Here is a 19,355-nt window from a genome sequence, read left to right as displayed (position 1 = left end):
AAGAACAGAGTTGATTAACAAAGCTGCAATAAAAATGTACATTGGCTCGTGAAGGTTTTTGTGAGTCCAGATAAGGAAAACTATAGTGGAATTAAAGCAGAGTATCAGAATATAAAGTGTAAATATGATCACAAAATAAAGATACCTGTATTTGTGCAATTCTGCAAACCCACCTAGAGTTAACAATGTTACATTTAATTCAACATCCATTCAATTAACAAAAATGTTATTTACTATACAACTAGATGACATAAATGGTATTCATTAAAAATCAAATGAAAAGACAAGTCTTAATGTATTGTAGTAATGCTTTTCCAGCACCGAACTAAGAAGTAATTGGCTCTGTGGCTTTGTTTTATCAGACAACTTCCCATTCTCAATGGGACTCATTAAGTTCTTCAAGAACATGTAAACAATTTCACCAAACTTTATCAGTTGATATTTTTGTCTGTATGATCTGTCATCATACATCATACCAAGGTTATTATTGTTAACAAAAACTAACGTAATAATGAAAACTAGAAGTGAAAAAACATTTTTGTTAACGGAAATAAAAATAAAAACAAAAAAAGGAAAACTAACTAAAACTGTAATGAGTGTTCACAAAACTAACTAAAAGTAACTGAATTTATAGCAAAAGTGTGTTTAGTTTTCATTGATGTGTGTGTGTCATACAATAGTCAAGGGTGAAAATGAAGTTTAGTTTCCAGATTTTTTCCTTGCTGTCTAATTATGCCAGCAGGTGGCAGTACGTTACTCTAGTCGTCTGTGTTGCTGCTCCGTCCACGCGCAGAATCATGTCAGGAAAAGTCGGGAGAAAGCGCCAGAGTCCAATTTGGGATTACTTTGAATATGACTGTGTTTTGGATAAAGCAAGTGTCTTGTAGTTGAAAGAGACAAATCATGATATCAGATTATAATATATGATATCAGATTGTGAACCACAGTGCAATGTGGAAAGAAAACAATAATTAATGCATTTTAGGAGAATTATATTTCTTACATTTTTTACTGTGGAGAGGGGAACACTTGAAAAAGTTAGCAGAAAAGTGTGGGCTTTTGCCACAAAAGAATGGCAAAGCAACAATCCACTCAACTTTGTCACAGATGTCTGAAGTTACAAAGAACCGTGGTTATCTTTGAGATTTCCATTTCATGTTATTCCCTTCTGACTGCTAGTGGCATTGAACAATGTGAAAGACTCATAACAGCAACTTATCTGTCAGACAGTGGCGTGGGCCCTGTGGTCACATGAACCTGGCAGAACATATAGAAGTTGTTGTCTGGGATGCTGCTGCACAGATTTTCTCCAGTGGAAAAACTGTTATTGTTGCATGACCACACCACAATAGTGACAGATAACAACTGAAAGGGAAGGTGTACCTGGAACTTCTTACATGGGCTTTATTGTGTCAACAGCTCAGTGGGAATTTCACTCTCTGGACAAAGCCTTTTCCCTGTTCTTCACATTACAAAAAACTAAGAGCCGCTCTTTGCATCTGAGTCTAAAAGACTCAGTGCAGTCAAATTCCGTCCAGCAACAAAACTTGCAAACCACAAAAATCTTTGATAACTTTCTCAAAAATTTGATATAGTATAACAATTACCAGTGATCAACTAACTGAATTGATTTGTTAGACTTACTAAGACATATTTTGAAAAACTAAATTCTGAAACTAATATTGCAATGCCCTGGCGTAGCGATCCCCAGCTTCCAAGAATAGCAACTGGGATATGTAACGTCACTTCTCTGGTGGGGAAGGAGCCTGAATTAGTGCATAAGACTGAGAGATACTGATCAGATATAGTTGAGCTCACCTCAATGCATGGCTTGGGCTCTGGAACCATTCTCCTGGAGAGGAGCTGGACTCTGTCTCAGTCTGGAGTTGCCCTCAGTGAGAGGTGGCGGGTTTCAGAGATGGCACGATACCACTTTTTTTTATGTCCAATACTGATATCATAATTTTGGATATCAGCCGATACTGATATGAATACGATGCAGTGTATTTTATAATCAATAAAACGTTTTAGGTTTTTTTTTATATCTTGCTGCATTTTGTGAAAGTTCATACTCAAGTTTTAAAAAGCAAAACACTAAAGCTATTAAAAAATACACTGCACCCAAAATATTTCTTTATTCAGCAATACTGATCAGTCTAATAAACTTAAACCTACACCATCCGCTCTAATCTGGTATTTTAAAGAGTACTTAGCAGAAATATTAAACACCCAGCAAAAGCCACCCCCACCCTCCGCCTCATAATGCTTATTATCGTGCGATTGTGGCTCAAGATTTAGGAGTTCGTCTTGTAATCGGAAGGTTGCCAGTTCGAGCCCTGGCTTGAACAGTCTTGGTCGTTGTGTCCTTGGGCAAGACACTTCACCCGTTGCCTACAGGTGGTGGTCAGAGGGCCCGGTGGCGCCAGTGTCCGGCAGCCTCTCAATCTTATATAAACAAAAGTGTCCAACACAATCTGAGTGCTTGTGGGCAAGAGTTTGTGTGCAAGTGGGTCGGGGGATTCAGTGAAAGGGCAATGGTAGAGCTCCAGCGAAGCCCCCATGATCCTCTCTGCTGCTTTCTTTCTCTAGAAGGTTTTGATCATGGGGGTTGAAGTTCTTGCTCTCCTCAGTTTGTGGAGAAAGTAGAGTCGCTGCTGGGCGTTACTAACCAGTGATGCTGTGTTTTTTGGCTAGGAGAGATCTTTTGAGATGTGCACACCTAGGAACTTTGTGCCGCTAACCCTCTCCACAGCAGCACCATTCATGGTTAGTGGGGTGTGCAAGGTGTGAGTTTTAGTTGTGTCACTTGCAAATTTGATGAATAGGTTGGAGCTGTGTGATGGTGTGCAGTCATGGGTCACCAGAGTGAAAACAAGGGTCTCAACACACGTGTTCAGCATTCTAGTGCATGAGGTGTTGCTGTCGACCTGTACTGTCTCCTGTCTTCCTGTCAGAAAATTTAGTAGCCAGTTAAAGAGTGAGGTGCTGATCCCCAGCAGATCCAGTTAGTGAATGACTTCCTGGAGAATGATTATGTTGAATGATGAATTGAAGGCAAAAAAATACTGAATACAATTCTAACAAGCTTGAAAGTCAATATGTGTTCAACACAGCTTGAACTCTTTTGAGCAATTTTTACTGAATTTCTTTAAATAGTCTTCAGGAATAGTTCTCCAGGCTTCTTGAAGGGCATCCTAAACCAGTAAGATTGAGGTCCTGGTGCTGTGGATATCAGTCCATGACTGACAGTGTTAAGCAGTGTTGTTGTTTTTTTCGTTGTTGTTGTTTTTTAAATCCAGGTTATTGAAAGCCACTGCTAATTAGATATTTTCTAAATTATATAACATGGTGGATCAAACTCTGACATAACTTATGAAAGTGACCAACATTATTAGAGACAAGGAAACAGAAGCAGGGCTACAGAGTCAGAATACAAACAGACTAAAGAAGTCTCTCCATAAACAACCACTGCCCAGTATTTACATCATAAGTGCCAGAATGCTCAGAAATCAAACAAATAAGTTGGAATTTGTTTGATTCCAACTCATCCCCAGCAGATCCAGTTTGGAAGTCGAGGTATACCATCAGCTCGACTTCCTTCTTTTCTTGTGGCGTTCGTGTCGCATATATATGATGTCAGGGGGCATTTGGCGACATCGCTTTTATGACCCCACTCGGTGGTACTCAATTTAAATTTAAACAAGCTGAGTCAAGTTGAGTTGCCTTGAGCTGATCCGAGTACTGTATGTACTGATTGAAAAGGGGTATTACTGTGATCTCTTTACACAAGAAAACATAGAGAACTACACAACCACTCTCCTGTTTTATATAAAGAACTGTCTGAATAGTGTCACTATTGATATTCTCCTGATAGAAGATTCACCATGGGCGTCTGTACCATGGGCTTGCTTACAAATCCAGGTCTTATGGAAATGTGGAAATTCTTAAAGGGAGATAGTATGTTAATCGTGTAGTATACCCTGAAGAACCTGGAGAGGTTAATTCTCAAACATCTCACAACTCTGGTGAGTAAACTGCTGGATCCCCTGCTGGTCGCTTACTATCCTAGTATTGGGGTGAATGATGCAGTCATGTACCTCCTGCACAGATCACTGTCACACCTGGAGAGTACTGGAAGCACTGTGAGAGTCATGTTTTTGTTTCTCCCTTCCTAATTGCCACCTCCAGAAATTCTCTGATGATACAGTCATTGATGGATGTCTGAGGGGAACGATCTAGAGTATAGGAAGATCATCACCGACTTCATCATCTGGTGTAAACTCAACCAACCACCATCCATCGCACCAGTGAACATCCATAGTTTGGATATTGATGTGGTCGACACATACAAATTCCTGGGTGTTCACCTTAACAAGTTCCATCTGCTGGGCAAGCTGAGGTATTTTGGGTTATGCAGGACATTGCTGAGGACCGTTTATGACACTTTGAAGGCTTCTGCTACCTTTTATTTTGTTATCTGCCCTGGAGGTGGTAGCACAGAGAGGGACAGGAAACAGACTGATAGACTGGTAAAGAGCGCCACCTCTGTCCTGACCACTCCCATAGATCTCATAGAGGAGGTGGGTGAAAGGAGAAGCCAAGCTTTGCCCATTGTGCACACTCAGCCCATGCATGAGACTGTGGAGGCCCAGAGCACCTCCTTTATCAGTAGGCTGTTATGGACACAGAAAAATATAAAGAGATAAGGAGAATCTTGGAGTATTTTATTGTATAAAGTAACCATCTGTACATAGTATAGTACTTGGTCTTTTTTATGTTTCTTATTCTTTTTTTCTATTATATTGTTTTCTAGTATATCTGTAATTCAGGGAACATTATGTTGCACATTATCAGGGAATACAGTTTCCATTAAAGGGTGTACAGTTGTCCCTCACTATAACGTGGGACAACTGTTTTTGCAGTGTAATTATCCTCTGCACAGCTTTCCTGTTCTCAGTAGTGGCCCCTTTGTACCAAACACCCAGGGAGTAGGAGACCACGCACTCTGCTGAGGGGTGGTAGAAGGCCAGCAGCAGCTTCTGGTTCAGGTTATTCTTCCTCTGGTCCTGGCAGAATAGGACCAGAGGCATTGAGGCATTTGGGATGTTTTGATGGAGCCAGGATGGAGCCAGGATCCAGGATTCAGTTACAATCAGTAAACGACACTCATAGACAAATCTGTTATAGTAGGTTGTGATTGTAGCTCCTCCATTTTCTTTGTGAAGGATCTTGCATTGGTCAGGAAGATGAATAGATACATAACATGCAGGGGCCTGTCCGTCAATGATGGTCCTTCTCCTTGCTCCTCTTCTTTCTTGGGTTTCTGCTCCCTGAGGTATTCAATAAGCAGCTGTGAGTTGTGGACATTAAATCAGGAGAAGGAGCTTTCTTGTCTTGATGTTAGTGGCTTCTATTTCCTTTTTTGGCTAGCTTATTATCCCAGCAGGGTATTTGATCACCAGCAGACAGTGTTGGGAAGGTTACTTTAAAAATGTATTCCACTACAAATTACAGAATACATGGCCCAAAATGTATTTTGTAACGTATTCCGTTACGTTACTCAACGAGAGTAACGTATTCTGAATACTTTGGATTACTTAATATATTATCATGCTTTTTACAACTACACGAATGTACTATTGCTGTGTGATTTATTACTAATACTGAAGGTTACTCGCCATATCAATACCAACTAGATTTTCAAATCTCAATATAAAATGAGTAAAATTAGGTAAGGCTGCACTTTTTGCAGCAATCTAGTATATAAAACTATTCCGCGCATATATAAAACAGGTCAGCAGCTCCAAACCGTAGTAAAGGGACCTCTGGCTAATATGTCGGGTTCCATGTCGGGGTCATAGCCAAAAACCTTTTGGTGGCAGTGGTTATTATTATATTCACATCTCCATCTCCCGTTTCTGGTCGGTGACAACTCGTACTTTTCGACTCTCCTTCTTCTCCCTCCCTCGCTCACAGAAACATAACAGGTATGGCAGTCCATTCTCCCTGCAGCATGGACTACACTGCCCATGAGACTACCTTCTTTAGGGCTATGTCTGCAACACTCTGCCTATTGCCTTCGTATTAAATTATTTTGAATAATAATTTTTAAAAATATTTCTTCAAGTCATTAGGCGGCCGCAAGTACAGGTGACATGGGGCGCGAGATTCAGAGGCATTAGAGCCTCTTAATGCGTGCTTTCTTTGGGTTTCCACTGGCGTGGAATTACCAAAAATAGAGAGGGCATAGCCTAATATATGAAACAGGGAAAGACCGCCGTGTAATCCATTTATTTCAATAAGGTAACTGTATTCTGAATACCACCTTTTTAAACGGTAACTGTAATGGAATACAGTTACTCATATTTTGTATCTTAAATACGTAACGCCGGTACATGTATTCCATTACTCCCCAACACTGCCGGCAGGGTGCAGGTGTTGATTGGCCAGATGTTGTTCTTCCCATTCAACTGACTATTCAGAACTTGCTCTAGCTTGAAGTTGGCCTTTAGTGTTGTTTGCCACATCCCCACTGAATTGAAGGCTCTTAGCATTCTATGTATTCCACGATCCACGAGTAGGTCATTGTGTCAACGGCTTTCATTTTCATTTTTCTCCTTGTGTGATTAAGTCTTACCTGTAGGCCATTCTGTGGATACAGTGATGTTAAGGATCTCTGCCTGTAAAATCTCCTCAAACACATGCATAGCAAAGTAGAATATTACCAAGCTCTCAGAGCTTCGCGATTAATAATCAATACTCTTTTGATGTATTTGTTTCGCAACTACTTTCTTCTCCTTTCCCCGTTTGCCACTGATGAACTGATAACACTATCGGAGTTATTACTGTACAACTGTGACATTTAGGAAATCAAAATATTCATATTTTCATTCATTCTTGTGTGTGTGTGTGTGTGTGTGTGTGTGTGTGTGTGTGTGTGTGTGTGTGTGTGTGTGTACGTGTACATGCGCACTTGCCTTAGGAGAATGAAAAAAGTTACTTCAAACTGTATGATGCAATTTACTTATAATACTTACTTACTCATAATAATATTATTTACTTCATAATATCAACATGCCCCCTTAAGGCGACTTCATGACTTTAACATTTGGCTACACAAAGCTGCCCCCTGGTGATGTAAGCATACCTTAATGAGTCATTAATGACCTATACTGTGCCTTTGCATCTATCTCACTTGCACTGTGGAAAACAACAGGCCAGGCCTCAGAGGAGTGGCCTGACTACAGCCAGTCTCTAAACCTCTAATTATGACCCAGTGGCAACAGTGAGCTCATGGGATGTTCTCCCATTTACCTCTGTAATTACAGGGATCCAGTGGTATTGATCTAATGTGTTATTTTTAAATAACCATTCAGTACACCTTTGGGTTTTTATAACAGAGAATTTGTGGTGGTCAACAGGTCATTATGTCTTTTGCCTCTAGAGAGCAATTAAAATGCTGCTTGGTATTAACTCTCACAAATACAAGCTCTTCAACAACAACAATAAACGTACTGTTTATAATAGTAGTTTTCTCTTTCATAAAACAAGTAATGATGCAAATGCACCAAAAGTTTAAGGAGTCGAGTAAATGTTTCTGATTTTCAGAAGAGAGTGAATCTTATATTTTAAATGTAGACTTTCCACAGGTCTACAGCCAACATCTCTTTCAGAATTAATAAATCATTCTTCTTACAGGTTGTGTATAAATTACATTCAGCGTTTCATGTTTTTTATGACTTTCAGTCTCATGAACCTTGCAGTTCCTTTCTAGAGGGCTGGTGCTGGTAGGGTAACCTCATACTAAAGATCAGTAAAACTGAAAAATATTATGTTAACTTAACCAGAAAGTATCAGGGGAGAAGATGTGAGTTTTGTCACATCATTATGATAGTCAAAAAAGTCTGAACGAGTCTTGACCACTTCATGTATGCCCAAAGAGATTTTAAAATGTGAATCAGGATCCAGTATTCTCAGGAAATTGCAGTAATTTCACTGTAGTTTTATCGTAAATAAACACATGTGGTTTATACTGTATAGTAAAATTATTATTTTGCTGGACTCCCTTAAAACAGCCATGTATTATGGTGAGCTGTGTGACAGGCAGGGGTTGGACCCAAACGCAAGTCTCGGACACAAAAACGTAACTGAAAGCGACAGCTTTATTGTTGAAAAAACAAACTAAAACAAAAAGAGGTGAACACTAAGGACACTAACAAAAGATACTAGAACTAACAACTGGACGTGACATAACATGACATAACATGACATGGCATGACATGCCGGGAGAACACACAACTAACAGAAGAAAACACAGAGTCTTCACACACTCCCGTTCTCTGTTACCTGGTGGGGGGGGGGGGGGGGGGAGTTTGCTGTCCGATTGAGTCTGGAATGTGGGGCTTCCCTGCTGCTGCGGAGTCGGGGAGGTCTGCTTCTCTCCACCCCAGGGAAGAGGGTAACACCACCTGAGTCTGGGTGCAGTTTCCCCCTCTAGGGGCAAGGGTACCTAGACCTGGGGTATAAAGTACGCTTGGGGAGTGTGATTGTGTGTACAGTGTCTGTTTATGTCTGTCTCCACGTTGGGTGAGTGCTGAGTAATTGCATATGAGAGCATGAGGGTGGGAATGGATGGTTGTATCTGTGTGTGCCTGTTTGTCTGTGTCTAAATGTCAGGTTGGGTATCAGACGCCAGCTCTCTAGGGACATCTCAGGCCCTCCATGGTATGGAGGCCTATCTCCCTCCACCACTCCCCCTGCCAGTGGCAGACACCCTCAGTCATCGGTGCATTGGTGGTTCTTTGTGTCTGGGGATGGGGGTCCAGGTACGCACTGGCTCACTCCTGGTGGCTGCTTGTCAGGGCCTGGAGCCTGGGGCTTGTTCGGGCCCCTTCGGGGGGTGGGATGCCCTCGGCAGAAAATACAGCTAACAGGGAGAATGCAACAATGAACAGAGGGAGACCGAAGACTTAAATACACATGCAGGATAACAAAGGGATGGGAGACAGGCAGGAACACAGTTGGGACTAATCAGACCAGAAAACATAGGGAAGAAGTTAAACTAAATACAATGAACACAGGACAAAGGACTACGAAAATAAAACAGGAACCAAGAGACACACTCTAAGATGTGGAATGACTAAATACAAAGAACAGGGGGGAGCGAGAGACACGACAGGGAAACAGATCAATTAACACAGAAACAGAACTTAACATGCACAAGAGAGAGACTACATAAGCAACAGGGACACAGTGGAGGCACAGCACACTACCATGACTAAAACTAAACACAAGGATATGAATAAAGCCAGGAAACTGGATGAACGTCCCAGGACCGCGACAAATACTAAACAAAACAAGAACCAAAACCAGGGAGATGAACTACATTTTAGAATAATGTATAAACCATAATCTCAAAAAGAAGAAAACGGAAACGACACCATGGAAGAATCCTAATATAATAAATAATAAAATATTAATTCGTCCTGTAGGCCCATCACTCTACAGGAGGAATTAACAGATACTGTTCATAATTTTTATGGGTGTAATTTCTAGGCATAACCAAGTGGTGAAAGGCTTCCGCTTGGGTGGTCTCAGAACCTTGTCACTTCTATTTACATATGATGTGGTTCTGCTGGCTCTAGGTGGTGGCCTTCAGCTTCCACTGGAGCGATTTGCAACCAAGTGTGAAGTAGTGGGAATGAGAATTAGCATGTCCAAGTCTAAGGCCATGGTCCTCAGCCAGAAAAGGTTGGAAAGCCCAGTCTGGGTCAGTGCCGAGTTGCTGCCCCAAGTGGAGGAGTTTAAGTATCTCGGGGTCTTGTTCACAAGAGAGAGTCGAAGGGATCGGGAGATTGACAGATGATTTGGTGCTTTGGTTGCAGTAATGCTCTGCTGGTCCGTCGTGGTGAAGAGAAAGCTAAGCGTAAAAGCGAAGCTCTCGATTTACCAGTTGATCTACATCCCTACCCTCACCTATGGTCACAAATTTTGGGAAAATGACCAAAAGAACATGATTGTGGATATTAGCAGTGGGAATGAGCTTTCTCTGAAGTGTGGCTGGCCTCTCCCTTAGCAATCTGCAGTCTACAAACAAGCCTATGATCAGAATCCCCAGTGTGTCAGCTAGGATATTAATATGTGGTTCTGAAAGGAGACATAGTTTCAGGAATGCAGCCGCAACACACGACAAATGATCCACTTTAACTTTTTAGGTGGTAGCTCGGAATAGTATTACGTTGTGGCAAGTTAAGAAGCAGAGTTTTTAATTGACATTATGGATAACGTTTCTACAGTGAGAATTTTTAATCTGTTAGCATTCAATGAGACAGCTAATTACAGAGCTGCTTTCTTTTCTGCCACTCTAGTGTGTTACTTTGCAATTGTATTTCTTAATGTCACAGTCATCATGATTATTGTCTTAGATGAAAGCTTACATGAACCTATGTATATTTTAGTATGTGTGTGTTGCATTAATGGGCTTTATGGAAGCACAGGTTTCTACCCCAAGTTCCTCATTGACCTCCTTTCATCTTCACAGGTCATCTCTTATAGTGAATGTCTTTGTCAGGCATTTGTAATGTACTCTTTTGTTTGCAGTGACACATCTATTCTTGCAGTCATGGCTTATGACAGGTATTTGGCCATATGCCAACCACTTCAATACCACTCTGTTATGACAAAAAATAAGCTCTCCAAACTAGTATGCTTCTCTTGGTTAACACCTTTCTGCATTTTCTCCATTAACATTATGCTGACAGACAGGCTGATATTCTGTGGTACAGACATTCAGAGACTCTTCTGTGTTAATTGGCTGATTGTTAAAGTTGCCTGCCCTGGCATGGACACTCTTGTCAATAGTGCCTTTGCATATGCTACGCTTTCAATTTACATATTTCACTGGATTTTTATTGTTTGGACTTACATCTATCTTGTTAAATCATGTGTGCAATCAAAAAAGGACAAGGCAAAGTTTATGCAGACATGTGTGCCCCATTTGATCTCTTTGGTTACTTTTTTTGTAATTGTGATTTCTGATTTGATGCACATGCGATTTGCATCAAATGATGTACCTCAAAGTTTTCAAAACTTTGTCGCTATAGCTGTTCTCTTTATTCCTCCAGTTATGAATCCTTTACTTTATGGATTCAAACTATCAAAGATCCGTAACAAAATTCTTGTTACACTTCATATCAAAAGATGTTGACTTTTTCTTTTAATCATTATCAGTTACTTGTGATAAGTGGAAGCTATGGAGGCTTTATTAAAACATTTTTCTTAAATTGTAAATAGACCACTGTTTAGTATTACATGACACTGGTAACAGCCTTTGTAAGTCCATTGTATATAGCTTAGTTTAAGATTCTGACTTGACTTAAATTACATGAAAAAAAGAGGTTCAGAGTAAGTGTGTGTGATTTCAGAAAACTTATGCAAAAAAACAAAGCCATACCCTGCGTGTACCACCCTTTATCATTGAGTTATCTTAATATAGGTCACATTTAATCTTTATGCCATAATGTACCTTACATATCATATATATTTTCATAATTTGTGAACAATTGCTTTTAAATTTAAATTTTATTTTGCAAAACATGCCCACTTTAACTTTTTTCCTTGTTGTCCTTTATTGTTTGGTCATTTTGATTTCATTGATTAAAGTTAATTACAAAGAGTTTGTACCTCTATGAAACCTGAAGAGCTGAAAATCTTAAGACAGAAACCAAACTGTTAGCAGAATAAACAATTTGGTTTTAGTGTTTAGAAAATGTGTTTGTGGGTCTTTTATAGTGCAGAAGGTTTTGATTTTCTTTTCCCTTTTTCATTTATTTTGTCTACTTTTATTGTCTTGAATGTTTCTTTTTTTATTATTATTTTATAAAAGGGAGAAAGAAAGAGAGGTAGGGAAAGAAAAACAGCAGGGAAGAGGAACGGTGATAAAGGGCAAAAAACAAAAAACAACAAAACAAACAGACAAAAAATACATATATCAATCACCTGGATCACCTGTTGAGAAAGAAAAAAGAGAAAACAAGCAACAAAAAAAAGAGCAATATAATAAACAACATCATCGTGATAATCTATGTGAATATAACAGTAAATACTAAATAATGAATATTATTGTGCACCACGTGGGATCGACAGCGCACACAGTGTGCTTTGAGGCCCGTGAGCTCCGCCGGCAGCCAGCTGTGCCAGAGTGACCGAGCCCCAGGCCCAGACGCCGAGGGCACCCCACCCCCCGAAGGGGCCCGAGCGAGCCCCAGGCTTCAGGCCCTGTCAAGCCAGGAGTGAGCCCGTGCGTACCTGGACGCCCATTCCTGGACACAAAGAACCACCAATTCATCGATGTCTGAGGGCGTCTGCCACTGGCAGGGGGAGTGGTGGGGGGAGATAGGCCTCCATACCGTGGAGGGCCTGAGATGTCCCTAGAGAGCTGGCGTCTGATACCCAACCTGACATAAAGACACAGACATACAGGCACACACAGATACAAACATCCATTCCCACCCTCATGCTCTCATATGCGATTACTCAGCACTCACCCAACGTGGAGACAGACATAAATAGACACTGTACACACAATCACACTCCCCAAGCGTACTCTAAGCCCTGGGTCTACGTACCCTTGTCCCTAGAGGGGGAAACTGCACCCAGACCCAGGTAGTGTTACCCTCTTCCCTGGGGTGGAGAGAAGCAGACCGCCCCGACTCCGCAGCAGCAGGGAGGCCCCACATTCCAGACCCCAATCAAACGGTCAACTCCTCCCAGCCTCCCCGTCCCAACAGGCAACAGAGAACGGGGATGTGAGAAGACTCCAAACCTCCCTCCGCCTGCCTGCTCATATGTAGTGTTGATGCATGTGTGTTCTAAGTAGAGATGGCACGATACCACTTTTTTATGTCCGATACCGATACCGATATCATAAATTTGGATATCTGCCGATACCGATATGAATCCGATATAGTGTTTTTTAATCAACAAAACTGTTTTTTAAATATCTTGCTGCATTTTGTATAAGTTCATACTCAAGTTTAAAACAACAACTACACTAAAGCTATTCTGTTATACCTGTATGCAAAAAAAAATATTTCATAGTTCAGCAATACTGATCAATCTAATAAACTTAAACCTACACCATCCTCCCTATTCTGGTATTTTAAAGAGTACTTAGCATAAATATTAAGCAACCTAACTAATAGGGTTCCAACTCCCAGCAACAACAAAAATAAAAAAATAAAAAATAGGGAACCACCCCTCACGCTCCACCTCATGATGCTTAATCGACGTAATCAACCTTAATTTGATGCAGTGTGAAAAAAAATGCACAGAAATCAATTATTTTTCAAGAAATATTAAATAGATTCAACATCTTTCTTCAACAAAATTGCAGACTGCACAGATGGTACCTTCCCAAAGGGAAAAAGTACTATAGCTTACTAGGGTGTATATATTAGACTTAATAGTTACTATATACAGTAATGGACTTCTATTCATTTTGCATCAAATTAAAACTTTGGGTGTCAGATAATTATTTATTAAAAGCTAGACATTTTAAATGAGAATAAGAAAGAAAAGTATGTCTTTGTGCCCCCTTTTCCCTGTTAATGCCCTATCGGCCCCCCTGGCTAAACTTTGCTAGATCCGCCCCTGCACAGTTACCAGCGTCAGCTACGTAGAAAAAGATCCTGGAGTAGAAAGTAATATTAAATACATTCTAACAATAGCTGATCAAGCTTAAACGTGCTGCTGTTGTTCAGCCGCTGGTTTCCTCTTTCTGGTGCAAAGTGGGCCAAAAACAAACTAGAGAGACGGACTCGCGACAGAAAAGCCGATCAGCTGATCGTTAAGCAGTTTCATGATTGAAGTAGCAGCAGGAGAGGCAGTCGCTCCATATATCGCTTGTTAAGCTTAACGCAGGAATGCTTTACATTCAGAGATGGACTTACACACTTGCTTTACTTCTCTCGGGATAACTTTGTCGGAGATGAAATGCTGGGTTGCTAGCGAAGCTCCACATGCTATCCAGACCACCGACAGGTCCCCATGCCACAGCCGCTCTATCACGTGATGCATACTGCTCTGACGTGCTAACGTTCTGAGGTGAGTTAAGGCGTGTTGCAAGTTTTGTGAGGTGCTTTCGTGATATTTAATGGATCGGATTACATTTTTTATTTTTCTCCGATATCCGATCCAGTAATTTAGGTCAGTATCGGACCGATACCGATACGTAATATCGGATCGGTCCATCTCTAGTTCTAAGGTGCATTTAAAACCCAGGAGGGCATGGAGCTACCTGCCAGAGAGCAGCAGGTAAGCGCATAGCCCCTCCTGATAGCCCTCAATATATACGTGTATTTAAAAATTGAAAGGTGGGCAACGACGCCAGGGGTGAGGTTGTACATCCTGATGGTCTTCTGGATGCCCACCCCCAAGGTCCTATATGTATGTGTAATGAGAGTGTGAGTAATGTGAATGTCTAAGTTGTGGGATAAAATTGAGGCACAGGCAGCCAGAAGGGGACAGAGGGGGGGATGCCTCCCCTGCACCCTGGTGACATACCTGTTGTGGGTTCGAAAATGTTGAGCAATGGAACAAACCAACAGAGGCCCAGAAAAGTTCAGTCAAACAATGATTTATTGAGTACACGCGTGGGAAGATGTATACTGCCACACCAGCATCGATCTTCCCCGAAAAGGTCTATTCACAATGGTTTCATTCATCAGGGTTACGCCCCTTCATGCGTCACAAATGAACATAATATGCATCAGTTATAGTAAATGGTCAATCTTAAACCCCTAAAATTAGACAAAGAAGTTCCTTTTTCTATCACACCTTCCATACAAGGCAATAAGTTGCAAGCCTAAATGGTCCCTGAGGGCTTGTCCTTTTCTTGACTTGTCTTCTGTCACCTGTTACTAGGCAAGCTAAAAGGCAGTTAGAAGCAAAATGTATCTCAGGCCTTTGGCCTGGAATCAATACTTTCATGTGTGCTTGTAAGCGTGCATGCTTTGAACCTTCTATTGCTCCAAGTCACTTACACCATTGATCGCCTGGACAGTCACGCCACGCGAAGCTTAAGAACTTTAATAGACCGAACATCAACTCTCTAGAAGCACAATCCTGCAATGTGTGTATAAAATGATTATAACTGCACCTGTAATGAAAATGTTAATATGTGATTATGATAACACCTGTAATACAAGTTTTAACATAATGCCAACAGCTTCAATAAATGCTTTGATGAAATGATGATGGTTATGAATAGTAGCAGTAAAATATTTCCCTCATCTCCACACACCTTTACCCCAAGGCCCTGCATGTGTGGGTGATTGTGGTGGAGCGGGAAGAGGGAAGCAGCTGGAGATGGGGAGGGAAGGAAGGGAGGCCCCTCCCTGGGGCCAGCTCCCCGGCTGACCCAGTAGACACCCCCATACCCTGGAACCCACCTGGGCAAGGGGGCCCAGGCCCATCTGGACCATCCGTCTTGAATGTTTCTAGCTAATAATGACTATTTTAAAAATACATAAGCAATACATTTTCAGGAAATAACAAAAGTAATATCTTTGTCCACTATAAAAATATTGTGGAGATTCACAAGCATTCATGCAAAATGAAAATAATTATAAGGCAATGTAAATAAAACAGAATGCAATGATTTGTAAGTCTAATAACCCCATATTTTATTCAAAATAAGATACAGGCTTATTAGACCCCCCCCCCCCCCCCCCCCCAAAATTAACCCTATATTTTTATTGGGGTGGGGCTATCCCAGCTGTCTTAAGGCAAGATGCAGTGCTAACAAATAGACACAGACAACCATTCACACCCACACCTAATTTTGAGTTTCCAATTAACCTAACCCCACTAACTGCATGTCTTGGGACTGTGGAAGGAAGCCGGAATACCCGGAGAGGACCCTCATAAACACGGGAAGAACATGCAAACTCCACACAGAATGACCCCGGCCTGATGTTGGAATTGAAGTCAGGAAATTCTAGCTGTGAGGCAACAGTGCTAACCAAAATTTCATGAAAAATATTAGCTCATTTTGAATTTGATGGCAGCAACAAGTCTCAAGGAATTTGGGACAGGGCCATATTCACTACTGTGTAGCATTCCCTTTCTATAAACATCTGAAAACAGAGTTTTCAAAACCATCAAAAGCAAGAAAACACATAAGTTAGCTACTAAACAATGGAGTAAGTGTCATGGTCCTGGGTCGGTGACCCAGCGCTTTTAGTTTATCATTTTCTAGATGATTGTTTAAGTTCTGTGTTATTTTCGATCTGCCTCTGAGTCTGCGTCTGTATCTGTCTGTCTATGGTGTCTCCCCATCTGTTTGTGAATCTGTCTGTTTAGTTCAATGTCTTGTCTGGTTCCATGTATCTGAGTTTCCTGTTTTATTGTGAAGGTCCGCGTCGTATGTGAGTGTGATCAGTTTACGTTTCCCCTGTCCCGTCAGCCCAGATTCCTCCCAGCTGTGTTGCCCTCCTGTCTCTCATCCCCTGATTACTGGTGTGTGTATTTAAGCCCTGTGTGTTCTCCTGCCTGTTGCCGGTTCGTCTGTGTTCCTCCGTGTCAGTCTGTGTAACTCTGTGTCAGTCTGTTACCCTGTGTTCCACGGTGTCCTGTTCCTCGTCTGCGTCTCTCTGCTATTCATCATCCGTTGTCATATGCTCCCAGGTCTGTTATTTTAGTTCTCCCAGTTTAGGTGTCTTTAGTTGTTTGTTATGCCCCACTGTTTGTTTGCCACTACACCTCTGTAAATAAAACCACCGGTATCTCATCCACTGCCTGCATCTTGGGTCCTCCTTCTAAATCCACACGGCTCGCCTCGGCAGCCGTGACAGTACGAACCGGCCAACATGGACCCAGCAGCATTCGCACCTACCCAGGAGTTTCGGGAGGAGGTAACCGACACGGTCGCAAGGTTGGTAAACCTGTGGCTCGAGCAGGAGGAAGAAGAGTTCCACCGCGCTGTAGAAGCCAGGCTACAGCAGCTACTCTCTGCACACTCCTGGCTGCTAGACTCGCTTCACCCGCTGGCACGGGACTTCCTCCTTCATGAGCTGCACCTTCGCCCTCCAGCCGCTACCACTTCCCAACCCAGCCTGGCGGTGAAGATTTTGCCCGGCCTGGCGGTGAAGATTTTGCCCGGCCTGGCGGTGAAGATTTTGCCCGGCCCGCCGGAGGTTTTGCCCGGCCCGCCGGAGGTTTTGCCCAGCCCGCCGGAGGTTTTGCCCGGCCCGCCGGAGGTTTTGCCCGGCCCGCCGGAGGTTTCGCCCGGGAGGAAGCGACGATCGCGCCTTCGGCGCGTCGCCCCACAGCCGGAGAGTAGGACTTCGGAACTGCCAGCTGTGGTGAGTGGAAAAGACACTCCATCTGTTTCGCCAGCTCGAATGACTGTTTATTCCGGGGCTGTGTTTGTTGAGCCAGCTGCCCAGCAGGTAGCTCAGTTAGCCGCCCGGCCGGAAGCTCAGTTAGCCGCCCGGCCGGAAGCCCAGTCGCCACCTCCGCCACATTCAGCCTCACAATCCATAGCTCAATTACAGTCACAGCCAGACTTATTACAAACCCTGTTACAATCCATGGCCCAGTCAGTAGCCCAGTTAGCAGAAGAATCATTAGCTTTATCCTCAGTTCAGCCTCCTGTTCAGCAGTCACCAGCCCTGCATCCTGTGTCAGTTGCTCCACCACCTGTTCAGCCATCACCTTCACCTACTCCTCCTGTACAGCAAGCCATGTCAGTCCAACCCATAACGGACAGTTCAACAACTCCGTACTCTAAGCAGAGAGACAAACCCAAGAACAATGTCAACATTCCTCAAAGGCTGGCCAGTTCTGAGACTGAGATGCACTCCAGGGCCTCCCCAGAGGCTGGGTTTCAGCCCCCATCAGACTCTGGACCCCTGGAGTTTAAGAAGCCAGCTGAGGACTGCACAGAGCTGTCGCTGTCTGAGCAGGGTCAATGCTCTGCGCAGCTGCAGGCCGCTATGTGTTTGCCAGAGGCCCGTGTGCCTGCTGGTCCTGTTCTGTCCCTGCCAGAGGCCCGTGTGCCTGCTGGTCCTGTTCTGTCCCTGCCAGAGGCCCGTGTGCCTGCTGGTCCTGTTGCGTTCCTGCCAGAGGCCCGTGTGCCTGCTGGTCCTGTTGCGTTCCTGCCAGAGGTCTCCGCACCTGCTGGTTCTGTTCTGTGTGTGCCAGGGGCTCCAGTGCCCACTGGTTCTGAGACTGTTTTTGCTGGGGGGCCCGAGGAGCCCGTCCAGCCATCTGCCTCGTCAGCTGGGGGGCCCGAGGAGCCCGTCCAGCCTCCTTTCTCGTCAGCTGGGGGGCCCGAGGAGCCCATCCAGCCACCAGCTGCTCCACCAGCAGCCTCATCCACGCTTGCAGCAGCAGTTTCATCCATGCCGCCACCTGCTGCAGCGCCTCCGTCTGCATCCTCCACGCCGTTGCCTGGCCCGGCCTCTGCTGCATCCTCCACGCCGTCGCCTGGTCCGGATTCAGCATCCTCAGCGTCGCCTGGTCCAGCGCATGCTTCGGCTTCATCCGCTTCACCTGGTCCAGCCACTGCTTCATCCTCGCCTGGTCCAGCCTCCGTGTCTTCATCCTCGCCTGGTCCAGCCTCCGTGTCTTCATCCTCGCCTGGTCCAGCCTCCGCATCACCTGCAGTGGCCTCCTCTTCAGCTTCCTCATCAGCTGCTTTGCCTGGTCCAGCTTCAGCATCCTCATCAGCTGCTTTGCCTGGTCCAGCTTCAGCATCCTCATCAGCTGCTTTGCCTGGTCCGGCCTCTGCTTCTGCTTCAGCCTCGCCTGGTCCGGCCTCTGCTTCTGCTTCAGCCTCGCCTGGTCCGGCCTCTGCTTCTGCTTCAGCCTCGCCTGGTCCAGCCTCCGCATCCTCATCAGCCTCGCCTGGTCCAGCCTCAGCTTGCGCCTCGTCTGGTCCAGCCTCAGCTTGCGCCTCGTCTGGTCCAGCCTCAGTTTGCACCTCGTCTGGTCCAGCCTCAGCTTGCGCCTCGCCTGGGGCTGCAGGGGCCACGCAGCCTTCAGGTCCCCTACTACCACCTCCACATTGTCGGTCATCTGCCAGGCCGCTTGTTGGGCTTCTCCGCCACCGTGGACGCCCTCCTGAACGCCGCCACTGCCTTCCGCGTGGCCGGCCTCCGGACTTGTTTCCACGCCGCCGTTGCCGTCCGCACGGTCGGCCCCCAGAACCGTTTCCACGCCGCCGTTGCCGTCCGCACGGTCGGCCCCAGAACTGTTTCCACGCCGCCGTTGCCGTCCGCACGGTCGGCCCCCAGAACTGTTTCCACGCCACTGCCTACTGCGTGGCCGGCATCCGGACCTGCCCCGTTGCC

At 44.1% G+C, this 19,355-nt stretch overlaps 1 protein-coding gene across 1 annotated transcript; it reads left to right on the top strand.

Annotated features, from left to right (window-relative positions):
- The first annotated feature begins 10,276 nt into the window (after positions 1-10,276).
- Positions 10,277-11,206, top strand: LOC146556270 (olfactory receptor 5M5-like). The gene has a single exon (XM_085249673.1). It carries the CDS (start codon positions 10,277-10,279, stop codon positions 11,204-11,206), a length of 930 nt encoding a protein of 309 aa, XP_085105799.1.
- The last annotated feature ends 8,149 nt before the right edge of the window (positions 11,207-19,355 follow it).

This window comes from Mchenga conophoros, linkage group LG16 (genome assembly GCF_057382185.1).
Source record: "Mchenga conophoros isolate Kocher_MC1m ecotype Shallow Benthic linkage group LG16, M_conophoros_male_GT1.1, whole genome shotgun sequence".
Lineage (NCBI taxonomy): Eukaryota > Metazoa > Chordata > Actinopteri > Cichliformes > Cichlidae > Mchenga > Mchenga conophoros.
Note: the sequence above shows the minus strand (reverse complement) of the source record. Positions and strands in the feature narration are given on the sequence as shown.

What these genes read in the sequence shown, in the direction of transcription:
- LOC146556270 (XM_085249673.1), top strand. Translation starts at nt 10,277, where the DNA reads ATGGATAACGTTTCTACAGTGAGAATTTTTAATCTGTTAGCATTCAAT.